Raw genomic sequence first — 24667 nt, 5'->3', positions numbered from 1 at the left:
TATATATATATTTATATACACATGTATGTATAAGGTAAGGTAAGGTAAGGTATATCATACATACAAGTATACAAAGCGACCGAGAAAGGCCCACGTTCGCTTCGAGACACATGAGACTACTAAGGCCTCGTATTCTCGTCAAAGACTTCAGTTTCCGCATGGACTTCACACTCGCTAAATCAATCAGTGCTTTGTTCAGTGTTTCGACAACTACACATGTCCAATAATAACAATAATTATAGTTGACATAACGATAAATCAATAATTGTAACAAGTAAATATCAGCGAGTACCGGGTGAAAATTTAAAAGTACTGTTGCTTTAATGTGTAAACTCGAGTGACTAAATTGCAAAAGTACTCAGTGATGATGATTAAAAATTTTTTGATAACTTTTTTGATATTCGGTGAGTAATAACATATTTAATGAACTAGCATTAATTTTTAAAAATAAATAATTTAAATGGTAGGCAGTCAAAGAGACTGATGAAGTGTTACTACCGTGAAATATTTATGGGATGACGATTACGAGTTTAAACGGAATCGATCATTCGATGAAATTGTCGGGGTGATAATGCGGGAGAACTAGTACGCGGATGAAAACCCGAGTACTGGGGGGAGGAACACACGGATTACGCGTGTACTGGCTATGTCCATGTTCATACGATTTAATCCACATCGACGGTAATCCGGGACGCTAGTGGGTTATAATCATTTCCAATGAGACACGAGCGTAGATGATGGTCCCTATCGTTTTGGAAAATTATTCACTTACTCTGACAGTCATATATACGATAAATACTCTGATAATTTCATATTTATATCAGTTATTAATAATTTTGTAGTGGCGGTAAATTTTTTTTTTTATTATGATCAATAAAATTTTTCGATTTCAAAATGTAGACTTTTTTGGATGATACTGGTGTCAGCTGACATTAATAATTTTTTGAACTCTTTTAAAAATGATAAATTATTAAAAAAAAAATATTTTAAAAAATTGCACCTGTAGTTTTTAAAATTTTCTAAATGTGCATTTTTTTATTTTTTGTTTTTTTTTTGTAATTTATATAGAGAAAAAAAATCTAAAAATTACTAATTATCTGCTAACTTCAAGACCATAAAATCGTAATTTTTTTTATCGAAATTAGGACTTTTGAAAATTTGATTTTTTTCATGTCAAAAATTGTAATCAGTTGAATTATTTAATTTTAATTGGATATACAATCTCAAGTTTTTAATTACGGACATAATTATTCCTAATAAATGAAATTTGTGAAAAGAAAATCTCAAAATTGAGAAATAAAAATAAGCAATTTTATACGTGAGTATGTATAAAAATATAATATTTTTTCTATACTATTCCCATTGACAATGTTTGTTAGTCCCCATAGGTATCGCTGACCTGCACGCGGTTCTACAGAATGAATACCACCAGGGAAATCAACCGTAGTCTTAGTTTTTATTTGCATAAAATGATAGGTCTCAGACAATATCACAATCTCGACCACTGTCATTTTAATTCAAGCTTTAATTCCCATATATTTTTATCCAAAAAAATTAACCTCCGAAACTAAATAAAATTCGTTGTTCTAAATTTATAAAACCGTCAACGATTCTCAAGATCCTCGACTGTCACGTCGGCCATTAAGTTTCCCTAGAATGGCCACCAGTATATACAACCCATATTAAAGCTCCTTGTGAGTGTATAGAGAGGGAGAGACTAGCTCGTGAGGTCATAAAACGCGACTTTTGTACCTCACTAACTCAGCGAGCTCGCTGACGACGAGTTTTCCGGCTGCAAAAGCTCTCTGCTCTTTTTTCTCCAGTCTCATCATCCCTCACCCATAAGAGTCAGAGTAAAAGTACAAGCAGGTGTACCTCTCGTTATAGATCTATAAACTTTTATGTCCCAACAAAAATTTTTCACCAAAACCAAGTTTTAAAAATTTACAAATTCATTTTACCGAAAAATGTGTTGATTTATTTATTTAATGAAAGAAATTTTCTTCGAATTTGAAACAATAGCTTTATTAAAGCGAGATTTTAAATAAAAAATACTGACAGGCATATATATCAATGACAGACTTGTAACAAAGGGTATAGATAACACAAAATAAATAAAAAATCGAGCAAGGGGTTGTAAAGTGAGGGTGAAAATAGAGAGTGAATACAAGCAGATGATTTGTTCTATTCTAACCACGTTCGCGAGTGTGTGTCACACACTTTTATAAATATACGTATATATTTTTATATATTTTTATTCAGTTCCCGTTAATTTTACATTCGTCTCGGTCTAGGCGTCGCTGGTGAATAGACCGACACATCCGATAACCGCGGGCGTGTGTGTAATAGTTAGACGCAGCAGAGTGGATAGAGGGTGAATTTTATTGGGAGACGCTGGGAGGAAAGGGAACGATGCATCAACGGGTTTGCGAACATACATGATCACCGTAAAAATTTACGTGCCGCAGACGCATCACCCGTGTAAATTGTATTACCCGCGAGGAGAGTGCTGGGTGGGTGGGTGGCTTGGAATTTTAAATTCTCTACTTGCGTCTACTTATTTTTTTTATTCGTCCCAAGTGACGGTGAGAAATCTTTTGATACTCAGACAAATTTATTTTATTTTTTTTCTCTGTTTGCCGGGTATCCAAAAAAACTTTGAAAAAAAATATAAACCCCAAGTTCACTTGTCCCTCAAATTTGAAAAAAAAAAAAAAAATTTTTTTTATTTAGATTAATATGAAAATTGAACATGTAATTTAAAAAAAAATCACATGTGTTTTATCAAATGATCCTGAAGTTAACAGACAAACTTTCGAATTTTTTTTCACCAATTAAATTTGAAGAAAAAAAAAAAAATAAAAAAATGCACATATAGAAAATTAAAAAAACTACAAGTGCAATTTTTTAAAATATTTTTTTTTTTTTTTATAATTTACCATTTGAAAAAAAAATTAAAAAATTAGACATCAAGTCATTTTATCAATGTTGCATAAATAAATATGACATTATCAATAATGGCATAATGTAAAATAAATAGTAATTAATTACTGCAATAAATATTATTCTATTAAATTATATAATTTGTATTAAAGTGCTAATCATTTAAATCCGGTAGTAATTAAAATAATTTAATAGGAAGTTAGGAATCCTCAAGTATAAAAAAGTATGATGATAATAACAAGTGAGAGGTGGAGTAATTAATTTATCACGATCCAAGAGAACAGAGAAATAATAGAACATGCAATTTTTATATATAATTATTTACCAAGTCTAAACTTTCTCACAAATAAATTTATTTCTGCCTTGACTTAAGAGTCATCATTGCTTGTGTAAACAAGAGGTTTCTAATGATAAAGTCCGTGTAAAATTACGTGTCCAAGTAATCTTGCATGCGCTCGTGACGTTTTTCAGTAAAATAAATGTATGTATACATAGATCTATATATATTTGGATGAAGTGGTGAGTTGATATGGCGGTGAGGGTTGTTGATATTATGACAAGCTCAAGAGACCTCAGAGAGGTAAATGAGAGCAAGTGAACTAGAGAAAGGAATCAAAGCACGTGCGGTCTCGGCTACTCGTCTCGTGTCTCGGGTTGCTGGGGCATCAGCATCAAGTTGGTCTGATGCTGGTTAGCTAGTCGTCCGAAGAGGAGTAGAGTAGAGTGAGTAGTCCTGAGTTATCTAGTCCAGAGTCTGGTCTAGTCTGATATGTAGAAACGGGACGAGGAGATAAGGATGAAAGTGTAAGAGAGAGATTTGGTGAACGAGTGAGCAGGTGACATGACAACTGGAGACCGAGGTAATAAGCAGAACGCATACTACGATAATAACGTCCCTGATCGCAAACCGACTAAACCAACTGGTGGCCGTCGGGAAAGCTCACTATCCACATTCTGCCCACAAACTATCCGCGTAATTATTTTGTACTTCATTCTGCGATGCTGATTGTATGTGATGGACTTAAATTGTGTTTGACAATAGACTGACGGACAACCAGTTTTTTTTTATTCTCTTCAACTAGCCATTGTAACGATCTAGGACTTGCATTAATTATAAAAAATTTTTTTTTCCACTTATTGTAAATTTTAGTTTCCGTTTAGAAGCTGGAATAAATTTAGAAAACTTAAAAAAAAAATTAAAATTTTTTGATACTTTAGTTGACGGTCCGTTTTGCCCGACATAATTTTTTTTCATAGAAATTTAAAAAAATTGAAATTTTTTCAACGACCCATTTTACCCATGTTTAGATAAAAAAAAATTTTAATAGAAAAATCAGTCACTGAAACCTCTGATATTTTTATCAAATACTACCTGTGAGTAAAAATTAATAAAAAAAAAATTTACAAATAATTTTCCCATGACTCGAACTGCAGTAGGTCGAGTTAACGACATATCCGACGCAAGTGAGTGAAAATATTGCGTATGAAATACCCGAAGCGTAAATAAAAAATAAAAAAAAAAAAACAAATGTATAACTAACCACTCGATATATAATACCCGACATTCTATATTTACCACACTCACTAACTATTAATTATATTTTTTAATTGATAATTACAATCGTATCATTAACTTACTGTATATTTAACCCAAGTGATTGGTTTAAATATAATTACATCAGCATAAAAAAAATAAGCTACCGAAAAAAAAAAAAATATATATTTGAAATATAATTTAATCTCCGTATAATCAAGTATGTAAATCCTTTCATAAATAATAAATAATAATAATAATTAAAATGTCATTAATTATTGATGATCGATATTGAAGATTAGTGATATATATATATAAAATATTAGACTGATATTAATTAAACAAAAGGCAGATGAAAGGACAGCTAATAGAATCAGAGGTCTCGGGGTTTATAATCTCTGGCCAGTAATCGGAAGCATACATGCAGATATATAGATATATATTTATGCATTTGATATAATCGGGTCCGTAGATTTGGTAAATTCGCACGTGCGATGCATAAACTGAATTATGTGTACCGCGGATTGCTAATTAGGTATGAGCGGATGAGCGAACGATTAGCTTGAGGGTAAGTGGAATAGGGATAGAAGAGAGCCGAAATTTACTACCACTCTCTGCTTCTCACACACGTCTGTCAAAATATTAATATACATGGAAAAGGATACAATGATGCTGATAATAATTGCGGTGTGCATCGCGGTCGGTAAGATTCGATCCGTTAATTGCATGCGCAACAATGCTACAGGAATTTTAACAATCCGTCTATTTACTGTTTACGTGATACTGTTTGTATTTTAATCAATCAACCTGATGGGTACTATCAATTTTTTTTCATGTTATTCAAATGCACACCTCAAACGATCCTGTAATATATGCATTGATCAATTAAATACATTACCCGCGGATTATTTAAAACTTCTTTTTTTCTCATGGTCTGTCGGTAGCAAAACAATTTTAAATTCATTGATTATAGAGCTAGTGCAAAATAAAGTTTATCGATTTCTAAATACTGATATGCGAGCAAATAAAAATGGCGGGTTTTTCAATAAAATTTAAAATTTTTCTTGTTTGAATTTTACGTCTTTAAAAAAAATTTCCCGGACTAAGAAACAGTGACCCTCCTCCCACTTTTTTAAAATATTAAATGACGACAATTTTTTTCAAAATCTATATTTTGGAAAAATCGTAACTGAATTTTTTTCCTACTTATTGCTGTAATTTTTTTTTTATTTAATTAATTAAATTTTATTTTGAAATACCGGCCAATTTTCGGCCTTTTTAAGAAGAATACAAATTTTCCGACCTGTTTTTGACTTCTTTCAATAAAATTTTACAGTTTCGGTGTGATTTCGGCGAAATTAAGCTGTTTGGCCTAATTTCGGTCAAATTTTTTCACCTGAGTAAATAACAAGGACAATAAAGACACGGATTTTAGAAAAGCCCGGGAAGAGGGAGGGAGTTATAGTTTAAAAATGTTTTTAATAATAGACCTTGATAAAAATTAGAGGTGTGCATTGAATTTTCCAAACTCCGAAATTGACAGCGAAATTAGTCTTGAGGCATGAAATTGATGATTAAAAAAGTTTGTTTGTAAAAAATGAATAAAACGCACATGTATCTAGTGAATTTAAATAGTACTCGGATTATTAATTTGCATCCGCTTGTTGATCGGGATTTCAGTCATTGATAAAAGAGATAACGGTTTTTTATTAGACATTTATTATAAACTCGACTATTGAGTTTTATTTACTTATAAAAAAAAAATGTCATACTTTTAATTTTTTTACGAGCATCAAAGTTGCTTTTCAATATAATATTGAAAGCAGTTGTCTCGGAATAGTACATATGATTATTACTTTTATATTTATTAAATTTTTTTCCCAGTAGTTTTTATGATCGCGAGTCAAAGGTCATACGGAAATGACTCCCGGGCACTGTGTAAATACGAGAATATAATAAAGAGTACAAATAAACAAGAGATCTTTTAAAGATTTCAAAATTAAAACCTACGGAAATTTTTTACCGACAATGTAATTTAACGTCGCACAAAAAAACATTACGAGCTGAATATGATAACATGCAGAGCTTTTATTTATTTATTTATATATTTGTTCGTTTATTTATTTATTTACTCAAATATATTTTTATATATTTTATTTGTTACTTTTATCTTTTATGTTATCGAAAATTGTTTTCTCGTTCTCCGTGCACGCGTTTATCCTCTTTGATCCTTGAACGAGCCCGCTGGTGCTAGAGGAGCTTCCTCTTTGAGGAAACACGTTAAATGTTTTGCGAAGTAAAAAAAAAGTATAGAATAAAATAAAAAAATGAAGCATAAGAGAGTGGGAGGTAAAGGAAATAAAACGAATTGAGAACAGAGTATTCTTCTCGAGGGTATAGATCTACGGATTGACGCGAGTAAATAAAAGTCGTCGAGATTCAGATAATATGCAATGGAGGAAAAAACAAAAATTATATTGAAGAGGAACGGGATGGGATGAAGAACAGGAGGATGAGGATCAGGACGAGGACGAGGATGAGGAGAAGCATAAAGGGGATTGGTTGTCGTCGAGGGGTATAATATTTTGGATGAAGGATATCACGTGTCATAAAGCGAGTCATTTTGGGGACAACCTAGAACCGGGTGGTCACAACGTTATTGTACATATGGATATGGATATATGTATATATATATGTATATGTATATATGTATGTGTAAATTTACCTCGGTTAGGTCAAAGTGAAAGACCGTGAGACAGAGGGATGGACAGCGACGAGTATCAGGACGGCTTTGTGGCTAAAATATATACGAGTGAGGGTTTGAGGCCACTTGAATTTATAATTCTGTTGTGAATTTCATCGCTAAATGTTAATTTATATCTTGTGAGAATATTATTGTACTGACGCAAGTTACTTTGAATAAAACACGCGCAGACTCTTTTCAATCTAGCTAAAACTTTTAATATTAATTTAAAATCTCTGGAATGTCTGGTGTCCAAGAGAACGGGCCAGTTGATTTGAGATCGAGTTGGTAAAAATAAAAAAAATCTAATATAAATTGACGAGTTTAAATATCAATTTATCTCACAATAAATCAATTACAATCCTGTCTTTTACATCAACGAGACCCGGTGAAGAGAGAATGGACAGAGGGCGCAGGGTGCAGGACGGGGTGGAGTTGTAGAGGCTCAGTGAGATAATAAACGGAAACCAAACGTTGAGTTGAGCTTAATGTCCCGTGGACAGGCGGTTAAATGAGGTTGGACTAACGTTGATAGACCGGACGTACGATTGACGTGCAATGCTGCTAGGGTGGGTATGACTACACAACAAGCTGGACACCGAGGACACTGAGAGGACAGTTTAGGATGGCTATAATAGTTAGCGTAGGGCAGATAATTAATTAACAAAAGGAAGCTCTATCAGTTTTGTAAATTAGGCGACAATGAAGAAGCAGACGCGATTTGACACACATCGATTTACCGAAACAGAAAGAGGTTAAAGTGAGCAGTGGAAGAGAGAAAAGGCATTAAAGCTGTTTTTGGGTTTGGCTGACAATATTCCGCTGCAGAGCGGAGATGGGAAAGGGTGACGGGCTGAGAGTTTACAGAGGCGAGGGACTGTAAAGTGGTAACCACAGTGTTTGGTACGGCGTACGGGGGCCATCGGGAACAGATTGCAACTCTCTAGCCACGTTAACCATCCCCGAGTTTCTCTTGGCTCATGCTGGGGGTTTCAAGCCACACCAAACCCCTGTCGTCGGGTTCCTTCTCTCACTTGCTCTTGTCGACATCTCTATCTACACTATACACCCGTGCTCTACATTCTACACTGTACTCTACACTCTAGTCTCGCTTAGCACTCTACGGCAAATTCCCTGTTGCCTCGCGTCGACACCCTCTGCTTGTTTCAATCCCGCGTCGGCCTACTCTTTGGCCCCACGTGCCGCCACGTCCTCCGAGCACCACCCGGCCACACGTCTGACAACCGCCGTCTGTTGCACAACCTCCGAGCACCGCAGCCAAACGACCCACCAGCTTACGTTGCGTACCAGGTACTGCTAAATACCTGCCTCTGCCTGGTTGCCTGGCTGGCTTCCTCCCTTCCTGCTGACAACCCGGACGCTCCCATTAACAGGTGTTAGAGCACGCAATTAACTCGCAATCCCAACCAACTAACCCAAAGATCCCTTTCCACGGCATGTTGCCTTACATATACTGGGTGCCATCTACTTACGAATAAATTTACTCTCTAGATAGAACCATTCTAACCAATTAAGTTACAAGTTTATAGTTAATGACAACATGGATGTTAATTTATTTAAAATATTGCTGCCAGTCAGCAATTAGGAATTTTTTTCCTTTGCTTCCATATGCTAGCGATATTTCAGAAGATTTGTTTGAAGCTTCCACAGAAAATACACACTAAGTACGTTAACATTCCATAATCCATACGTAAACAATCCATACCCGGAGCTCGGAGTTGGCAAAAAAAATTATATTCCTTCGCTTTTATGTGCAAGCAATATTATAGAAGTTTTCTCTGAATCCTAGACAAATTCTAGACTCAGACTAGAGAAAACTTGGGAAAATTCATTTCGCTGAAAATCCTAGACAAATCCTAGACAAATCCTAGAGAAAACTTAGAAAAATTTCTTTCACTGACAATCCTACAAAAAACTTAGAAAAATTTATTTCTCTGAAAATCCTAGACAAATCCTAGACAAATCCTAGAGAAAACTTAGAAAATTTATATCTTTGAGAATCCTAGAGAAATCCTAGAGAAAACTTAGAAAAATTCATCTCTCTGAAAATCCTAGACAAATCCTAGACAAATCCTAGACAAATCCTAGAGAAAACTTAGAAAAATTTCTTTCACTGACAATCCTACAAAAAACTTAGAAACATTTTTTTCTTTGAGAATCCTATAGATATCCTAGACAAATCCTAGACAAATCCTAGAGAAAACTTAGAAAAATTTCTTTCTCTGACAATCCTAGAGAAAACTTAGAAAAATTTATTTCTCTGAAAATCCTAGACAAATCCTAGACAAATCCTAGAGAAAACTTAGAAAAATTTCTTTCACTGACAATCCTACAAAAAACTTAGAAACATTTTTTTCTTTGAGAATCCTATAGATATCCTAGACAAATCCTAGACAAATCCTAGAGAAAACTTAGAAAAATTTCTTTCTCTGACAATCCTAGAGAAAACTTAGAAAAATTTATTTCTCTGAAAATCCTAGACAAATCCTAGACAAATCCTAGAGAAAACTTAGAAAAATTTCTTTCACTGACAATCCTACAAAAAACTTAGAAACATTTTTTTCTTTGAGAATCCTATAGATATCCTAGACAAATCCTAGACAAATCCTAGAGAAAACTTAGAAAAATTTCTTTCACTGACAATCCTACAAAAAACTTAGAAACATTTTTTTCTTTGAGAATCCTATAGATATCCTAGACAAATCCTAGACAAATCCTAGAGAAAACTTAGAAAAATTTATTTCTCTGAAAATCCTAGACAAATCCTAGAGAAAACTTAGAAAAATTTCTTTCTCTGACAATCCTAGAGAAAACTTAGAAAAATTTTTTTCTTTGGGAATCCTATAGATATCCTACACAAATCCTAGACAAATCCTAGAGAAAACTTAGAAAAATTTCTTTCACTGACAATCCTACAGAAAACTTAGAAAAATTTTTTTCTTTGAGAATTCTATAGATATCCTAGACAAATCCTAGACAAATCCTAGACAATACAGATTTTTTTTTGTCATTTTCAGTAAAAAGTGAATATATCGATGACGGCATTAGGGGTGTTTTGTAAAAACGACCGCACGTAAATGCTGCTTCTGAAATTGCAGGTAATAGTATCTAAAACGGGTCGACAGACATTTTAATTGAATTAATAAAAATAACAAATTTTTTTACCATAATTATAGTAAAAATTTTAGTTACACTACCGCTTGAGGCAAGCGCGGGATTTTAAAAATCTACATTGCGGTATTAAATAATTTTTTAAAAGCATTACAGACTTAGTATAAATGGTAATAATTAAAAGTTAACAACTCGTTTCCGGACGTGACAGAAAAAAACCCCAATGGGATTGTAAAAGACTGAATAAATTTTTTTTTCCAGTCTTTCCAAAACAATTAATTCCAATTTATATTTTTAATTCATACTATCCCTCAGCTCCCATTAATTATTTGTTTATGTCCCGGTTTCTTTGTTTTTCCTGGCGGTTTATTTCCAATGCCCCATGAAAAAGACTCCCAGGGGCCAACACACAATCGAGAGAGCAGAGCAATACAATGAATGAAATACGTAACATGTTTCCGTAACACACGTCCGTCTTATTTTATCCTTGACAATTTTACTTGTCCTAGAACCAGACTCTATACTCTATACTCTATACTGTAGGTCGTAGTCGGAGAGTTTTATATATATAAAAGAAGATGAAGCCCTGGCGACAAGTTGTCGACAGCCAAAGTTGATACACAGAGTAGTGTGTCGGGTGTGTCGGGAAATGGAATAAATGAAAGTGGAAGACATGACGAAATGAGTAAGAGCCAGAGTATGAGGAAGAGGAAGATGGTAAAAAGAGAAGGAAGAGAGTGGGCTCGTAACTGCAGCTGGGTAAAATCGACGGACAGACGAACGAGAAACGGTCTGGTGTTACGACTCCCGGTGCCTCGATATAAACGGAGACTCGAACCGTATTTGCGAGCTTGCAATTAAAGTTTACGATCGCGCGTCCCGGGCGTTCCAAGCAGCTCCCGTCTAGCTAGTCTGCGGCCTTCCTCACTACCCACTTTTCTCCTCCTCATGAATTCACCCTCTTGCAAGCTTTATTCCACCTACCAGCTTCCCCTTTGCCCTTATATCCAGGCAACTAGACGAGCTCTTACCCGGATAGTAGTAAAATTAACGAGACAAAAAATAATAAATTTTAAATATTATTTCAAACCCCGCTCAAAGTATTTTAAACACACTATTTTTTTAATTACTTTTGTCTAAATATTTGTTCAACATTTAATTCAAGTAAAAATTAAGAAATTTTTTTATATTTATTCAAATTACGGAAACGAGGCAAAATGGGCCAATCAAAAAAATCTTTAGCGCATTTTTTTCACGTTTTTTTTTGTTTAATAAACATGAGTTTGTCATTAACAAAAAAAAGAGGGGTAAAATGGGTCACCTAATTTTTTTGAATTGACATCTAGTGGGTAAATTTGAGATGACCTAATTTACCCCATAGTCATTTTACTCGTGTAATTTTATGAAAAAAATTAAAATGACTTATTTCATATTTTATTTTTAGAAAAAGGATCCGAGCGACCCATTTTACCCCGAGTTGAATTGATTTTTTTATTGATGTAAAATTGCAAGGATATTTACCTGTTGCGTAGTAAAAGGAGAATAAATTTGAATGAAAAAAAAAAATCGTTGGTTAAATTGCCAGAAAAGAACGATAGCTTTTAAAGAAACTCAACTCGGCGCTCTAATTATTAGTACAGCGGAGCAAAAGGTAAAAGGGAAATTAAAAGTACAATAAAAAAAAAAATTAACTTTTAAAAATATATAGGTATTAAAATATGAATATTAATTATTTTATAAAGGAAAAATTGCTGGAAGTAAAATAGAAATTTTTTTCTAAAAAAATTATTTCGATAATTAAATTATTTTTTTCAAATAAATTTTATAAAAAAAAATTATATTTTTTTTTTTTAAGCGTAAATATTTAAAGAACATTAATCCGGTGTATCTCAAAAAAAGTAATAAACAAAAAGTGGATAAAAAAAATGGAAATAAACGGGAGTATCATAAAGACGAAAAGTATTTGAATGGAGATTAGAGGGGATGAAAAAGTACGAAGAATAATGACAGTCTAGTGAAGAAGTAATCAACTTTGTCGAGTCGTTCGCGCGAAAGATCCTGACGGAAAAATTGTAAGACGCAAAGAAAAAGTAACGTAAAAAATATAAATAATAAAATGATAATATCCTGGTACAGGAGAGTAGGGAGGAGAGAGTTGAGGATAGTTGAAGAGAGTTCAAGTACTTGAAGAGAATAGATGATAAAAATAGTAGCTCCAGGTACCGGGTGTATGTTTAAGTGAATAAGAGACGGAATAACTTTAAAATAAGAAGTATTAAAGTGCCGCGAGTAACAATAAGATAAACCGTTGAGAAGGTGTATTATGGTAATAGAAGGTGAGGACAGTTTCCGAGTCTAGAATAAAGGAATAAAGAGATAGAAACCCGTGAGACCGTCTACGTCTGTCGGCTCTATCCTGCTTTCGCTACACTCGGACAAACAAACTCCCTATCTATATATATATAAATATAATGCGGATATATTATCTATATATGTATGAAGGTGTAGCTTTGAAGAGGATGAGATGATGGTAGAGTTGAGGGTTTAAAACCAGGCGGGGATAACATGACGCCTAGGATACGGCACGTGCGCGAATAGCAGTTTGCAAAGATTTACAGGACGAGACACCTACGAAAAGAGCCCCTATGCAACCTGTTACACTTTGTTCTAGGGTTTATCTCTGGCTCTCGGCACCTCACACCTCACACCACTACCTTCCTAGTTTCTCTACTTATCCTCTTGTACATTCCATCCTGACTAAGTTCACACGACCGTAAGCTCCGATATCCTTATAATCTGCCCTATCAATTAAATATTAATTGGAATTTTTCAAATTGTTTACTTGTTTATATTTACATTTATCATTTTCGCATTTTTTAATAATTTCAAGTCCTTACTTTAATTTTTCATGACTGACAAAAAAACTACCCTTGAAAATTTTTTTTAAAAGAAATTCTGAATTTCTTTATTTCAAAAAAAAAGTAGATCAGCAAAACTGGAGCTAAACCCAAATTTTTTATGGAAAATTTCGAGTTGCATAATTTTTTTTTAAGAAGAAAATACAATTTTTCCAAAAGTTATTTTCTATCTCAAAAATATCAGCCGCTAAAATCACGTAAATTAAAAAAAAAAAAAATTACTTGGTTAGAGCACACCCTTGACATTTGAAGTGTGCATAAAAAAAATTCCAAAGATCGATTGTAGAAAAAAATTGTTTTTCGTGATATTTTATACTCGAGATATCTCAATAAGTGAGTAAGACAGTTGATTACGTGTGTTGAACACCCATGAGACTGTCGTACCTGTGTAGCATCTACTTGTACTGGTTATATATATATATATATATATATATATATATATAAGTAGGAAGTAGGTAAACAAGGCGTATATAGATCAAGTGTATAAGTTGTAACAAGTCTGAGGTTTCGAGGCGCAATACAAGTTTGGCGAGGTGAGAACCAGCCGACTTGTTGGGCCGTGGGGGTTTCACACCGTGGAGACCGTGGTGTGCATTGTCTCGGTCGTAAGATGAGTTGCCAGACATGAAAACGCTGAAGTAGGGATCGCAATGAAGACACAGTTGCGAGGGTTCTGAGTAACACCAGCAGATGTACACAGATAAGCAGACGAAAGAGAATGAGGGTAGTGAGGTTGGTTACTGGCTGTATTGTCGACTTTGTTGAGTTTCGGTCAGTACCTCGAATATTCAGAACGTAAATCCTAAACTCAACTCCTTGCTGCATAAACTATCAAGCTAAAGCTTTTGCTATACTGAGTCTGTTGATGCCAATTAATAATATCCAACCCTCTGCCTCCTTTCTCTTATCTTGTCTCGTTACTAATTAACGCTCTTCATACATATATCTATATATACTCATATCTTATATATTTGCAACCGTCATTGTCATTTTAGTCCTTTTGTTTGTTACTTATTATTCAAATAAATATTAATTATTATTTCAAATTTAATTCAAAACTCAAATTATATCAAAATATATATAAATATATGAAATATTAATATAAATTAAATTATATAAAATACATTAAAAATTATAGGTAAGAGATACCAGTAAAATTTCAACAATTATACGCATCGCTTAATTTTCCTTGTCATTTTATTATTATTATATATATTGTATTTTATATCTTTTCGAGTCGTCACCCTATCTCATTTATTATTTCTACAATGGTCGAATGTGTATCGTTGAGTTGCACAAAGCGACTTGTCGGGATAGTAAAATAAAAATAATAAAAAAAAAAGCCCGAGTTTTGCTAATTTGGATACTTTTCTGCTGGTGCTGCTGCTTTACGTACGTCCATCCGTGTTGATAACGACATACTATGACACTACGATACTTGAGAGAGTTTTGCAAAACTACCGAAGAAGAAGAGGAACAAGTTGAGGCAGCAAAGTTCGAGATATTTTTACGCTTTACCGAATCTAAGCGTTTGCAAATAAGACACGACAATATGGATATATATTATATATTATTATTATTCCTGTTATATCTGAGAGAATCATTTTTATTCAATTGCTGTCTCAGTTATTGTTATTGACACGGATTTTTTTTGTTCTTATTAATAATAAAATTGATAATTATTATGAAATTTTATGATAAAAAAATTTAATTAATTAGTTGTGATAAGACGTGTGATCTTTAAAATAAAAGTGAGATATTTTCATAATAATTGTCGTTGTATAATGCATTCTGTGATTCTCTGGCGTGTATGACGACTGAAAACTATCCAGTTTACTAACTAAAGGTATTTTGTGAGGCAAAGCTTATCCGTCATAACGTTAATTACGTCGCCGAAGTGTGCTACGTACCGTGACACGGAATTTCCGTATTGTACACCTACATATAAATGGCATAAGTACAAACGAGCTGAAAATGAGCCGCCAAGCGCGTCCTGGGAGCTTTGGAAAATGCTGGAGGGACTACGTAAGAGTACGAGCATTAACAGTTGTTAGACATAAGCACAAAAAGGTTAAGGCTCTGCGAAATATCTTTAATCATATGATAACATTATGGCATTAACACCAACAAAAATTACTACTAATTAATGAGTTCAGTCTAGACGGAAATTACATTTTTTTTTTATTTTCTTTTCGTAATCAGATTTAAAAAAAAATATTTTCTCAAGGAGTTAATTAGGAAAAATTAATCTCTTGATAGAAAAAAATCGAAATTTATTTACGCCATTTCAAAAATTTTGTAATTTGGTCAGCCTCAAAACTTCTTTATATTTTTACCTCTAAGAGCGTGAAAACTCTAGTTCCATAATTTCGGGAACAAAAATTATTTCCTGGAAATCAACAAAAGTCGCCTGTAATTTCAAACCGAAATCAATCTTTCCTTTTTTTTTTAAATTTGAAATTTCTTTAGCGGGAAGTTAAAAAAGTAGATCAGTAAATTTCGAACTGAGCGAATTTCTTGGATTAAGAAAATGATTTTTGAGGAAATCGAAAATTTTTTAACTGGAAATTTCTGATAGGATAATTTTTTAGAAGAAAATCCAAAATTTCTAAAAGATGTTTTTTTTTCCGCACGAAAAAATATAGATCCCGGCAAAATGGTATATATCCGGGTTATATCTTTAGTATTGTCGTATGCTTTTTTGCCGGCATATATTATCGGATATATCTTTTTCCGTGTGGGCTGTCAGTGCAGTTAAACGTAAAATGACGAAAATTTTTAGCGCGCCTCGTCACTTTTCTAGCAGATCCAACCCCAAACATCTGTTACACCGAAATCTCTTGAGAGTTTACTGTGCAAGATTCACTAATTTACAATAATAGTATATACAAGTTAATGAATACACAAGGGTTTTAATAGTGGAGTAAGTAAAATCTCAAGTTATTATCTCCTGGGTATATTATAGTAACATTGTCAATTAATTAAGTTAAAACTTTGGTTGAGTAAATAGCCGAGAGCCCGAGGAACAAACAAAAAAAATTAGCGGAAGCGTGAAAAAAAATGAAAAAAAGAGTTTAAATAAATAAAACAATTGGAGGAATGAGAAACCGTCCGTAAAATGACAAAACAAAGATTTCTAAAGGATTGTAAAGGTGTCTAGTCTTGCAAGAGTACTAAATGGACTCGTGCCATTTGTCCTCACGCTTGGGTTATTGCCTGGGCTGCAAGAGTCGTTTTCTACTGGTGTACCAACTAAAGGAATAAGGACAAGAAATAAGGAGTTGAGTATTCCTTTCTACCACTACTATTACCGGCAATTCAAGATACTGGAGAGAGAAAGCTGGACAGTCGTCTGAGAAAACGGGAGAAACCGTGACGCGACTCGGGGATTAAAAAAACTAAAAATATATAAAATGGAAATAAAAATGTATGAAAGAGGATAGAGATTGGGAACGGAGGATTCTCGAGTGTCTGACGGAGGTTCAACGGTATCGAATCTCAACGTCGAGGCGCAAGAGCTTGTGTGTAATACCTCGTCTGTGCTGGAATATCCTCTAGCATCCAGCTCCTATCCTTTACGCCGCTCCTACACTAGAATCGTATCGCTTCCTACAGTATCCTGGTCTATGCAAGGCTAGAGTTCTGGTTGGCTCGCATGACTGGACTCTAACCGCAGTCTCTTGCTGACGAAACAAACGATTTACCGGATTCAAAGGGTACACAGCCATGAATTTCGATTTAAATTTAAAAATAAAAGGGTAATACGTAAAAGATGCTTAGAACTGGCTCTTGTTTATGCTGATACTCTTTCTGATTCTCTTATTTTAGTTCTCATCTCTACCATTAGTTATTTCAATCATTTCGATCTCGGAAACTTTTTTTTTCACTGCAGATAAATAAAATTTCCATTGGAAAATAAAGTGCACACCTCAAACGCCTGCATTATAGACAATGACACAAAACTCTGCTGCTAATTTTACGAATTGTCATCTGCAAATTACAAAAACACCCTTTAGATATAAATTCGTTGGATAAAATCATTTGTAGATTTAATTTGGCGCGAAAAATTAAAAGTAGGTGGGCACAACGCTTGAGGTGTGCAATTAACTAAAACCGTAAATTTATCAAAAACAATTTGTTATAATAAAATTATAAGTTAAAAAAAAAAATTCCAAAACTTTAAAGTGTAAGTAAGTTATAAAATAACATGGATTTAAATTAAATAACCGGTGAATGTATTCCATATGATTTATTTATATTGAGTTAGTAAAATTAAATTGAGAAAGGGTGAAAGTAAAACGTATGAAATGAAAATGTATAAATATATAATGAAAGCTGGTTAAGCTTGTCAGAGAAACAGAAACTGTATTCAAAATACGAAATGATAAAGTAAAATCTAAATCACGGACTCGCGTCACGAGTTACGGAAACTGTCACACGGAATATTCAGCTCTAGTCAATCAAATCCAAGTTTCAATGATTCGGTTCACAAGCTTTGAGTTTGACGTTGAATCGAATTTGTAGTAAGACAAGCTCGTGAAAACTTTTGGCCACGTGAGTTTCGTTAACGGTCTGAGTCTGGGTCTCGGTTTCGATCTCGATCTCAATCTTGAACTAAACCTCATGCCTACCTTTCCTTTACCCCTTTCTCTTTCCGCCTTTCTACAATTCCCTTGACACCTGTGTCTTACTTTTGACTTTAAAACTCTTATCCGAATGATTTTTCAAACCAACACACGATCACTTATCCAAAGAAACAAACTTTCAATGTACTTGGTCAATTAGCCAACTCATAATCCGTAAAATGAATAATTTATCTCCATAACTATCAATACTTCCGCTATTATAAAGACTAAAGTTTGTCATTTATTTGTTGTCCGTAAAATAGAAAGCGAAATCGTCATACTTGCACTTAGGCGTTTACTAAACATCCGTCCGATCAAACTATTCATGCGTGAACCGGCAAATTTATCAGCGGAAATATTTCTTGGGCAACATTTGTCATAAATTTATATCCACCTGACATCAGACAAAAAAAAATACATAGCCTACTTATTTATTAAAATTTTTAAATTAATTAAACTTTCGCTAGTTGTTCCAAATTTCCAACCCGTTAATGACTTTCACAATTCCACTCCCTTGACATTTTGAATAAAATACTATTTTTATGATTACGGTTAAAGAAAATTTAATCAACATTCAAAATTAGATTTTGTCTAATGCTGTAATTAAAAACCGTAAAAAAACGACTTGTTAATGATATCACTAATTATTTATACTTTTTAATTACTCTACTTTACACAAAATAAACCACAATGAAGTTAAAAAAAATTCGTCTAATGAAAATTGTGGCAGCTATCCTACACACACACACATATATATATATATATATATATATATATATATATATATATATATATATATATATATATATTTAGTAGTTTTGAAACCTACTTAGGAATTGACATTTTTTTAATAAACCAAAGGATGAAAAAAATTCTATACTAGAATTTTTTTTTATTAAAAAAAATTTTCCATGCTTCGCTCTAGATATAGATGATATAGATATACATAACAAATATGTGTATACGAATACAAATTATTGTAATTTATGAATCAATAGTCTCATTGATTGTAATTTAAGATGACACGCGATATTATTGATTAGGTCACATATCAATACAAGGAATCCTTTTATGTATTACATATATACTTTCGCGTAAAAACTTATGTAAAATATACAGTTATTACATATATATGTATGTGTAATTTTTTATTATAAAATAAGAATAAGCCTCTCTATTTAAAATCGCGTGACGTCTCGCGTGTTTAATAATAATTGACAAAAAGTGAATGTGCTTTTTTACAACACATGCCGCTATTTGTAATTTAATTTAAGAAAAAAAGAGATAATAGACAATAGTATATATAATTTACATAGGATTAGTTGTAATTTACAATTACAATGGAATTGACTGTAAGTAGGAGAGAAATGTTGAGTTTCCGTAATAAAAAAAATGGAGGCGATGCAGTTTATAAAAAAAAACGGATCACGTATGAAGCAGAGGCATTACACAACAACAATGGTTAAGATTTAGTCATTCGTTCCTTGGTTATATCAAGTGTACGTGATTTAAAATTCCTTGGACGCGTTGACGCCCACGAGCCGGTGGTGAAAAGAGTGGACGTAAGTTTACTTTAAACGCGGAAGAAATTCGCTCGAAAAAATTTAAGTGTAAAGGAAAAAAGTTAAATAAGGAAATAAACAAGATCGGAGGAGGAAAATAAATCGAATGAAGAAATAATAAAAAGCAAACGGAGATTGTCGAAGAATGTGATGACTTTTGCAGATTCGCACTTTCCTTTGGCTAAAGGCCAACTCTACGATTGGACGAATCGAAAAAGTTTTGCTCATCATTCTGGACGTTACAACATCGACCTCTAATTTCATCAAACTTTCTCCCAATTTCTATAGATAGCTAGTCTGATTTTTTTTTTTTTTTTTTTTTTTCGTTTTTATCTTCAGCGGATCCAATGACAACGGTTTCTTTTGAGTTATTTTACAACGCAATCATATTTATTGAGTTGTTTAAACTAGGATCACGTTAACTTGCAGTCAAGGTATCAGTATTTCAAAAAAATTTCCAACTTTTTCAAAATTTGCGAACTCTAATAATTAAATTTCTAGACAGATGAAATATTTTGTCATTTTTAAATTTTGGATTTTTATTCATTTACTAAAATTTGTCAAGAGAACTCTTTATTAATAAATATGTCATATGTATAATATTCAAACTTTTTGCCGCGAAAATGAAAAATTTTCAAAAAATGAAAAATTATAAAAAAATTTTACGCTTCCGTCTCGAATGAAAACTAACAAAATTTGATATTTGTTCAATTAAAATTAAAAAAAAAATGACAAACTTTCTGACGAAATTTTGAATTTCTCTGAAATTTTTGATAATTTAAAAAATTGGCGGGCTTTAGTATCGTTTTAAAAGGCAAACTATTTAACAAAAAATAAACATAAATATCAATTTACCAGTAATATATTAATCATATTACCTTTTTATGTATACATATATACGTATATATATATATAAATAAATAATAAATGATATCGTGTTACATATAAAATATAAAGAGCGATCAAGTAACACATTATACGTAACAGTCCGGGATTAAAATAAATTTATAAATCCAGCGGCATATATAACAACGAAATAGTTGATTTAGAATATCGTCCGGTCACAACAGTAACTCATTGACTCAGCATTACCCCTTAAAATTCCCAATCGGGCCATGGAGAAAAAGAGTTACTGCTATCGAGTAATTTATCGCGAATAGACGGCAACCAGCGAAATGACATAGACAGAGACAGATTGAAATGAAGAAAAAAAAAAAAAATAACGGGAATATTACCCATCGAAAGCGTCAAAGAGAGACGAAATGAGACAAAGGGCCAATATCCCGGGGGCAAAAAACGTTTTTCATCTTCCGCATTCGTTTATTATACAGCATTTTAAAAAATTCAATTGGACAAACGAAAGTAAAGCTGAACAAGAACTCGAATTGCCCTGTTGTTTTTTATCGACAACCCAATCCCGTTTTAATTGAGACCTTCACTACCCTTTTGAATCTCTTCTATTAATAAATAAATAATTTTATTTTTCTAAGCTATTAATTGAAACTTTTTAAATTGACATCTAAATTCTCCAATATTTCTTTTCAAATTTTATTTCGCTTTTTTCCTTTTTTTTTTTTTTTCCATATCACCATCAGAAAAATATAAATCGATAGAAAATAAAAAAGTGGGTATACAATTTCTAGTATTGGGACTGTCACAAGGCACGCGCTTTTGCGGATTTTTCAATCACACTCGAACCACCCGACAGGATTAATAAAGTGGACGCCGAGAGTTTCTAGACTCGTTTCGTCCAGAATCGAATTGCATTTTTCCAGGTCGAGTTTTTCTGTTCCTACACACTTTTGCTCTCCTCTATACACTTATTCCTACACCCTCTACACACATTCTCATCCTCATCCTCGCTCTCCTTGTTTTCCTCTATTCGCTATTTTTCCCCCAGCGTAACACACAAAAAACATAAATGAAAATATAGATTATAAAACGTTAAACGAACAGCTTTGTAAATGCATCATCCTTTTGATGTTACGAAAATATAAAAAATATAATAATAAACAAAACAATCAACAGAGGGACCAAAGAGACATAGACCGTACGTACACTCACGTACTCAACGGGTAGAGCTTTGTTACATCAACCCATATAATAGGTTTATAAAAATTCATGGTGACTTTAGTCAAGTAATAGATTGTGGTACCACATTCATACTCCTACAAATATATATATATACACAGATATATAAGGTGGTAAAAAGGCAGGTTCGTCTATCTAGAGTTTAGTTTGACGAGAGCTGTCGGACGTGTTCACATGTTTCATGTCATGGGTAAAGAGAGTCGGGACTGAAAATTTACTGATTAAATTTATGTATATGAGTATGTGTTAAGTATTTAAATGTATATGTATATACCGATGTTTTTTCTCTACCCATCACTCAAAGCTTTATGCATACAATAAAATATACATATATATATATACGCTTTTCATTGTAATTTTATTCATCTAGTCTAGCTAGTCTAGAACCCATTCACCAACGAGACCTTTATTTACGACACCGTGACATCTAAAGCGTAATAACCATCCTCGAACTAGTCTGTCCATCCTTTGTTCCTCTAATACCATTTCCTTATTCTTTTTCCTGACAAATTTATTAATTTTTAACCGGAAAACTCGGTATATTTATTATATTGTATTTGTAATTGAAATTGTCAGAGGAAAGGGAAATAAAATAAAAACTAATTCTGGTCTAATTGTCCGCAGGTTTTTTTTTTCATTGGACTAAGGGATTAAACGTGACGGCTGATGCTGATATTGATGATGACGATGAGATCGATGAGTTAAATTTTGAGGAGTTCAAAAAAAGTATCAGGAGATACAGGCGGCTGATACCTTATATGAGTTATTATGTTGCTAATAATTATGTTAATCAGAACGGGCAGTTTGTTGAGTCGAGTGGCCAACGGCAACCGCAGAGACAACGGGCTGAGTCTGTGAGAAAACCAATTCGGACTAATACGAAGGTAATTAAACTTGATTGATGTTTTGACAGAATGGATTAGTATATAAAAAAATAATTTAAATTTTACAGGACTACCAGGCAAAATTTATACCATCGGTTCAATACGACCCGAAAGAAATCGGCGGAGACAATAATTATTTCATGCCAGTTCGTTACAACACCAAGATAAATTACGACGAAATAAACTACCAGGAGTACAACAAACGACGTCCGTACATGGAGATAACGACCCCCAGTACGGTGACAGAGACGCGTTACTATAAAGAACGACCGCGAGTTCCATACAATCCAGTTTCTCTGGGACAATCATCCCAACTAAAACAAACTCGCCGACCTGATTCCTATTTATTCGATTACGTGAGACCTAAACCAACTCCAGTTAATTCCGAGTACTATCCCGTTGATTACGAACCCATTCGATACATAAAAGTCGAGCCGTCTTATCAACCAGCTTTAGCTCCAGCACCATCAGTTCCAGTACATCACCAGCAGCATCATCACCAACACCAACAGCAACAACCATCATCTCGCGTACCACTTAAAGTACCGGCAAATAGACCCAACTATATATCGAGAAATTCTGGAGAGTTGAATGAAGAAAATTTAATTAAAAGTTTGCAATTGACCAATCAACTGCCCGAGATGTTGAATAGAGATAATATTGATTCTAGTATTAAGACACTGGTTGAAATATTGACCTTATTGCACGGCGCCAAAAGGCAACATAATATTGGTGATAATTCTCTGTCGGTACAAAATATTCCAGTTGCTGGTCTTGGTACTGGTCCTGGTCCTAGTCCTGGTACTGTACCAGTGTCACTACCAGTACCAGGAGTATCTGGACAAATTTATGAAGAATACAAGCAACAGAAACATCAAAATTCCCGGCCGAAAGTCGTCACTGAAATGAGATATCAAGCAACATCACCAGCTCCTATTCCTATTCCTAACCCTATTACTGCTGAATCTCTGCGATTCACTGCTGCTGGAGCAGCTACTGCTTCTACAGTGTCTGGTATTAAACCCAGCGCTTTGTATGGTCGCAATAATGTGAAACCGCAACCGTCTGAGTACTCGGATTACAATAGCGGGGAAACACAATTGAGGAATCAAAATTTCGTAGAGTATTATACCCCTTTGATTCAGGATATCGATGAGAAAGGGAATAGAGGCTACTTGCCGAACAAGTTTAATCCGAAACATAAAGAATCGGCGTATGAGATCGCGGAGGAAATTGATGAAGTCGGTCAGGAGATAAATACGCCCTTGATGAATAGTTATCTTGATGGCATCGTTGTGACCGATTCCAAGAACTCGGGCACTAAAGGAAAGCCGGGTGTTGACTATCCAACGTACACGGATATTCCGGTAACGAGTTTCAGCTGCAAGGATCAGAGGTACAAGGGATTTTTTGGTGATCCTGCGACTAGATGTCAAGTGAGTTTTTTTTTTTTTTTAATTTTCTTTTGTAAGAAAATTTTTTCCGAGCGAATTGAAATTTACTAAAAATAAATTTTTTGTAAAATAATAGAATTAAAAATTGAATAATAAAATTTTTTTTGCACAGGTGTGGCACTACTGCGATTTAAACGGCGGGAAATCATCGTTTCTATGTCCTAACGGCACAATCTTTAGTCAAATAGCGCTGACGTGCGACTGGTGGTTCAACGTCAAATGCGAATCCACGACCCAACTTTACGTTCTCAATGAGCGTCTCTACAAATTTATTTTACCGATAATGCCGAAATTCCCGGAAGACTTTAGCGGTCCCGAAGTTGACCGTTACCTCGAGCTTAAATTCAAAGAGATGGAGGCTAAACTTAAAGCCAAGAAGCTCAAGAAGGCCATGGAGAAAAAAGGGAAAGACAAACCCCAAGCCCAAGACCCAGAGTCTGAACCCAGATCTGGGTCAGAGCCAGAACCAGAGCTCGAGCAAATATAAACAGCAAGTGTGGATCTTGCGTCGCTGCCATTTAAATTTATCAGTTTGTCTGTTTTTAAATTTTATATATATATATATTTTTTTAAATTAATTAAAACGGGTATTTTTATTTAAGAATCAAGTATTCGTTTATATCTCTAGTCATACTCGATTTATATTTACGAGACTGCTGGATCCACCACAACAGCGCTATTCAGTACCTTTTATTTTTATTTTCTTTTTGCGGTGACGGGTTTTGTTATTTTTTGTTTGACTGAGTGCAATTTAAATTGTGTATATTTAAGTATTATAATT

General features: G+C 33.6%; 2 protein-coding genes across 2 annotated transcripts in view; one reads left to right on the top strand and one right to left on the bottom strand.

Moving 5' to 3' along the window:
• Positions 1-24667, bottom strand: part of LOC103570795 (RING finger protein 17) — an 87774-nt gene that overhangs the window by 61213 nt on the left and 1894 nt on the right. The window lies entirely within an intron of this gene.
• LOC103570792 (uncharacterized) lies at positions 116-24624 on the top strand. Its single transcript, XM_008548658.2, has 4 exons — positions 116-404; positions 22173-22432; positions 22501-23868; positions 23999-24624. The coding sequence occupies exons 1-4, from the start codon at positions 365-367 to the stop codon at positions 24371-24373; spliced, it is 2043 nt and encodes a 680-aa protein (XP_008546880.1). The 5' UTR covers positions 116-364; the 3' UTR covers positions 24374-24624.

This window comes from Microplitis demolitor, chromosome 5 (genome assembly GCF_026212275.2).
Source record: "Microplitis demolitor isolate Queensland-Clemson2020A chromosome 5, iyMicDemo2.1a, whole genome shotgun sequence".
In the NCBI taxonomy this organism is placed as follows: Eukaryota; Metazoa; Arthropoda; class Insecta; order Hymenoptera; family Braconidae; genus Microplitis; species Microplitis demolitor.
The sequence above is the reverse complement of the archived record's forward strand: the minus strand, read 5'-3'. Positions and strand labels throughout refer to the sequence as shown.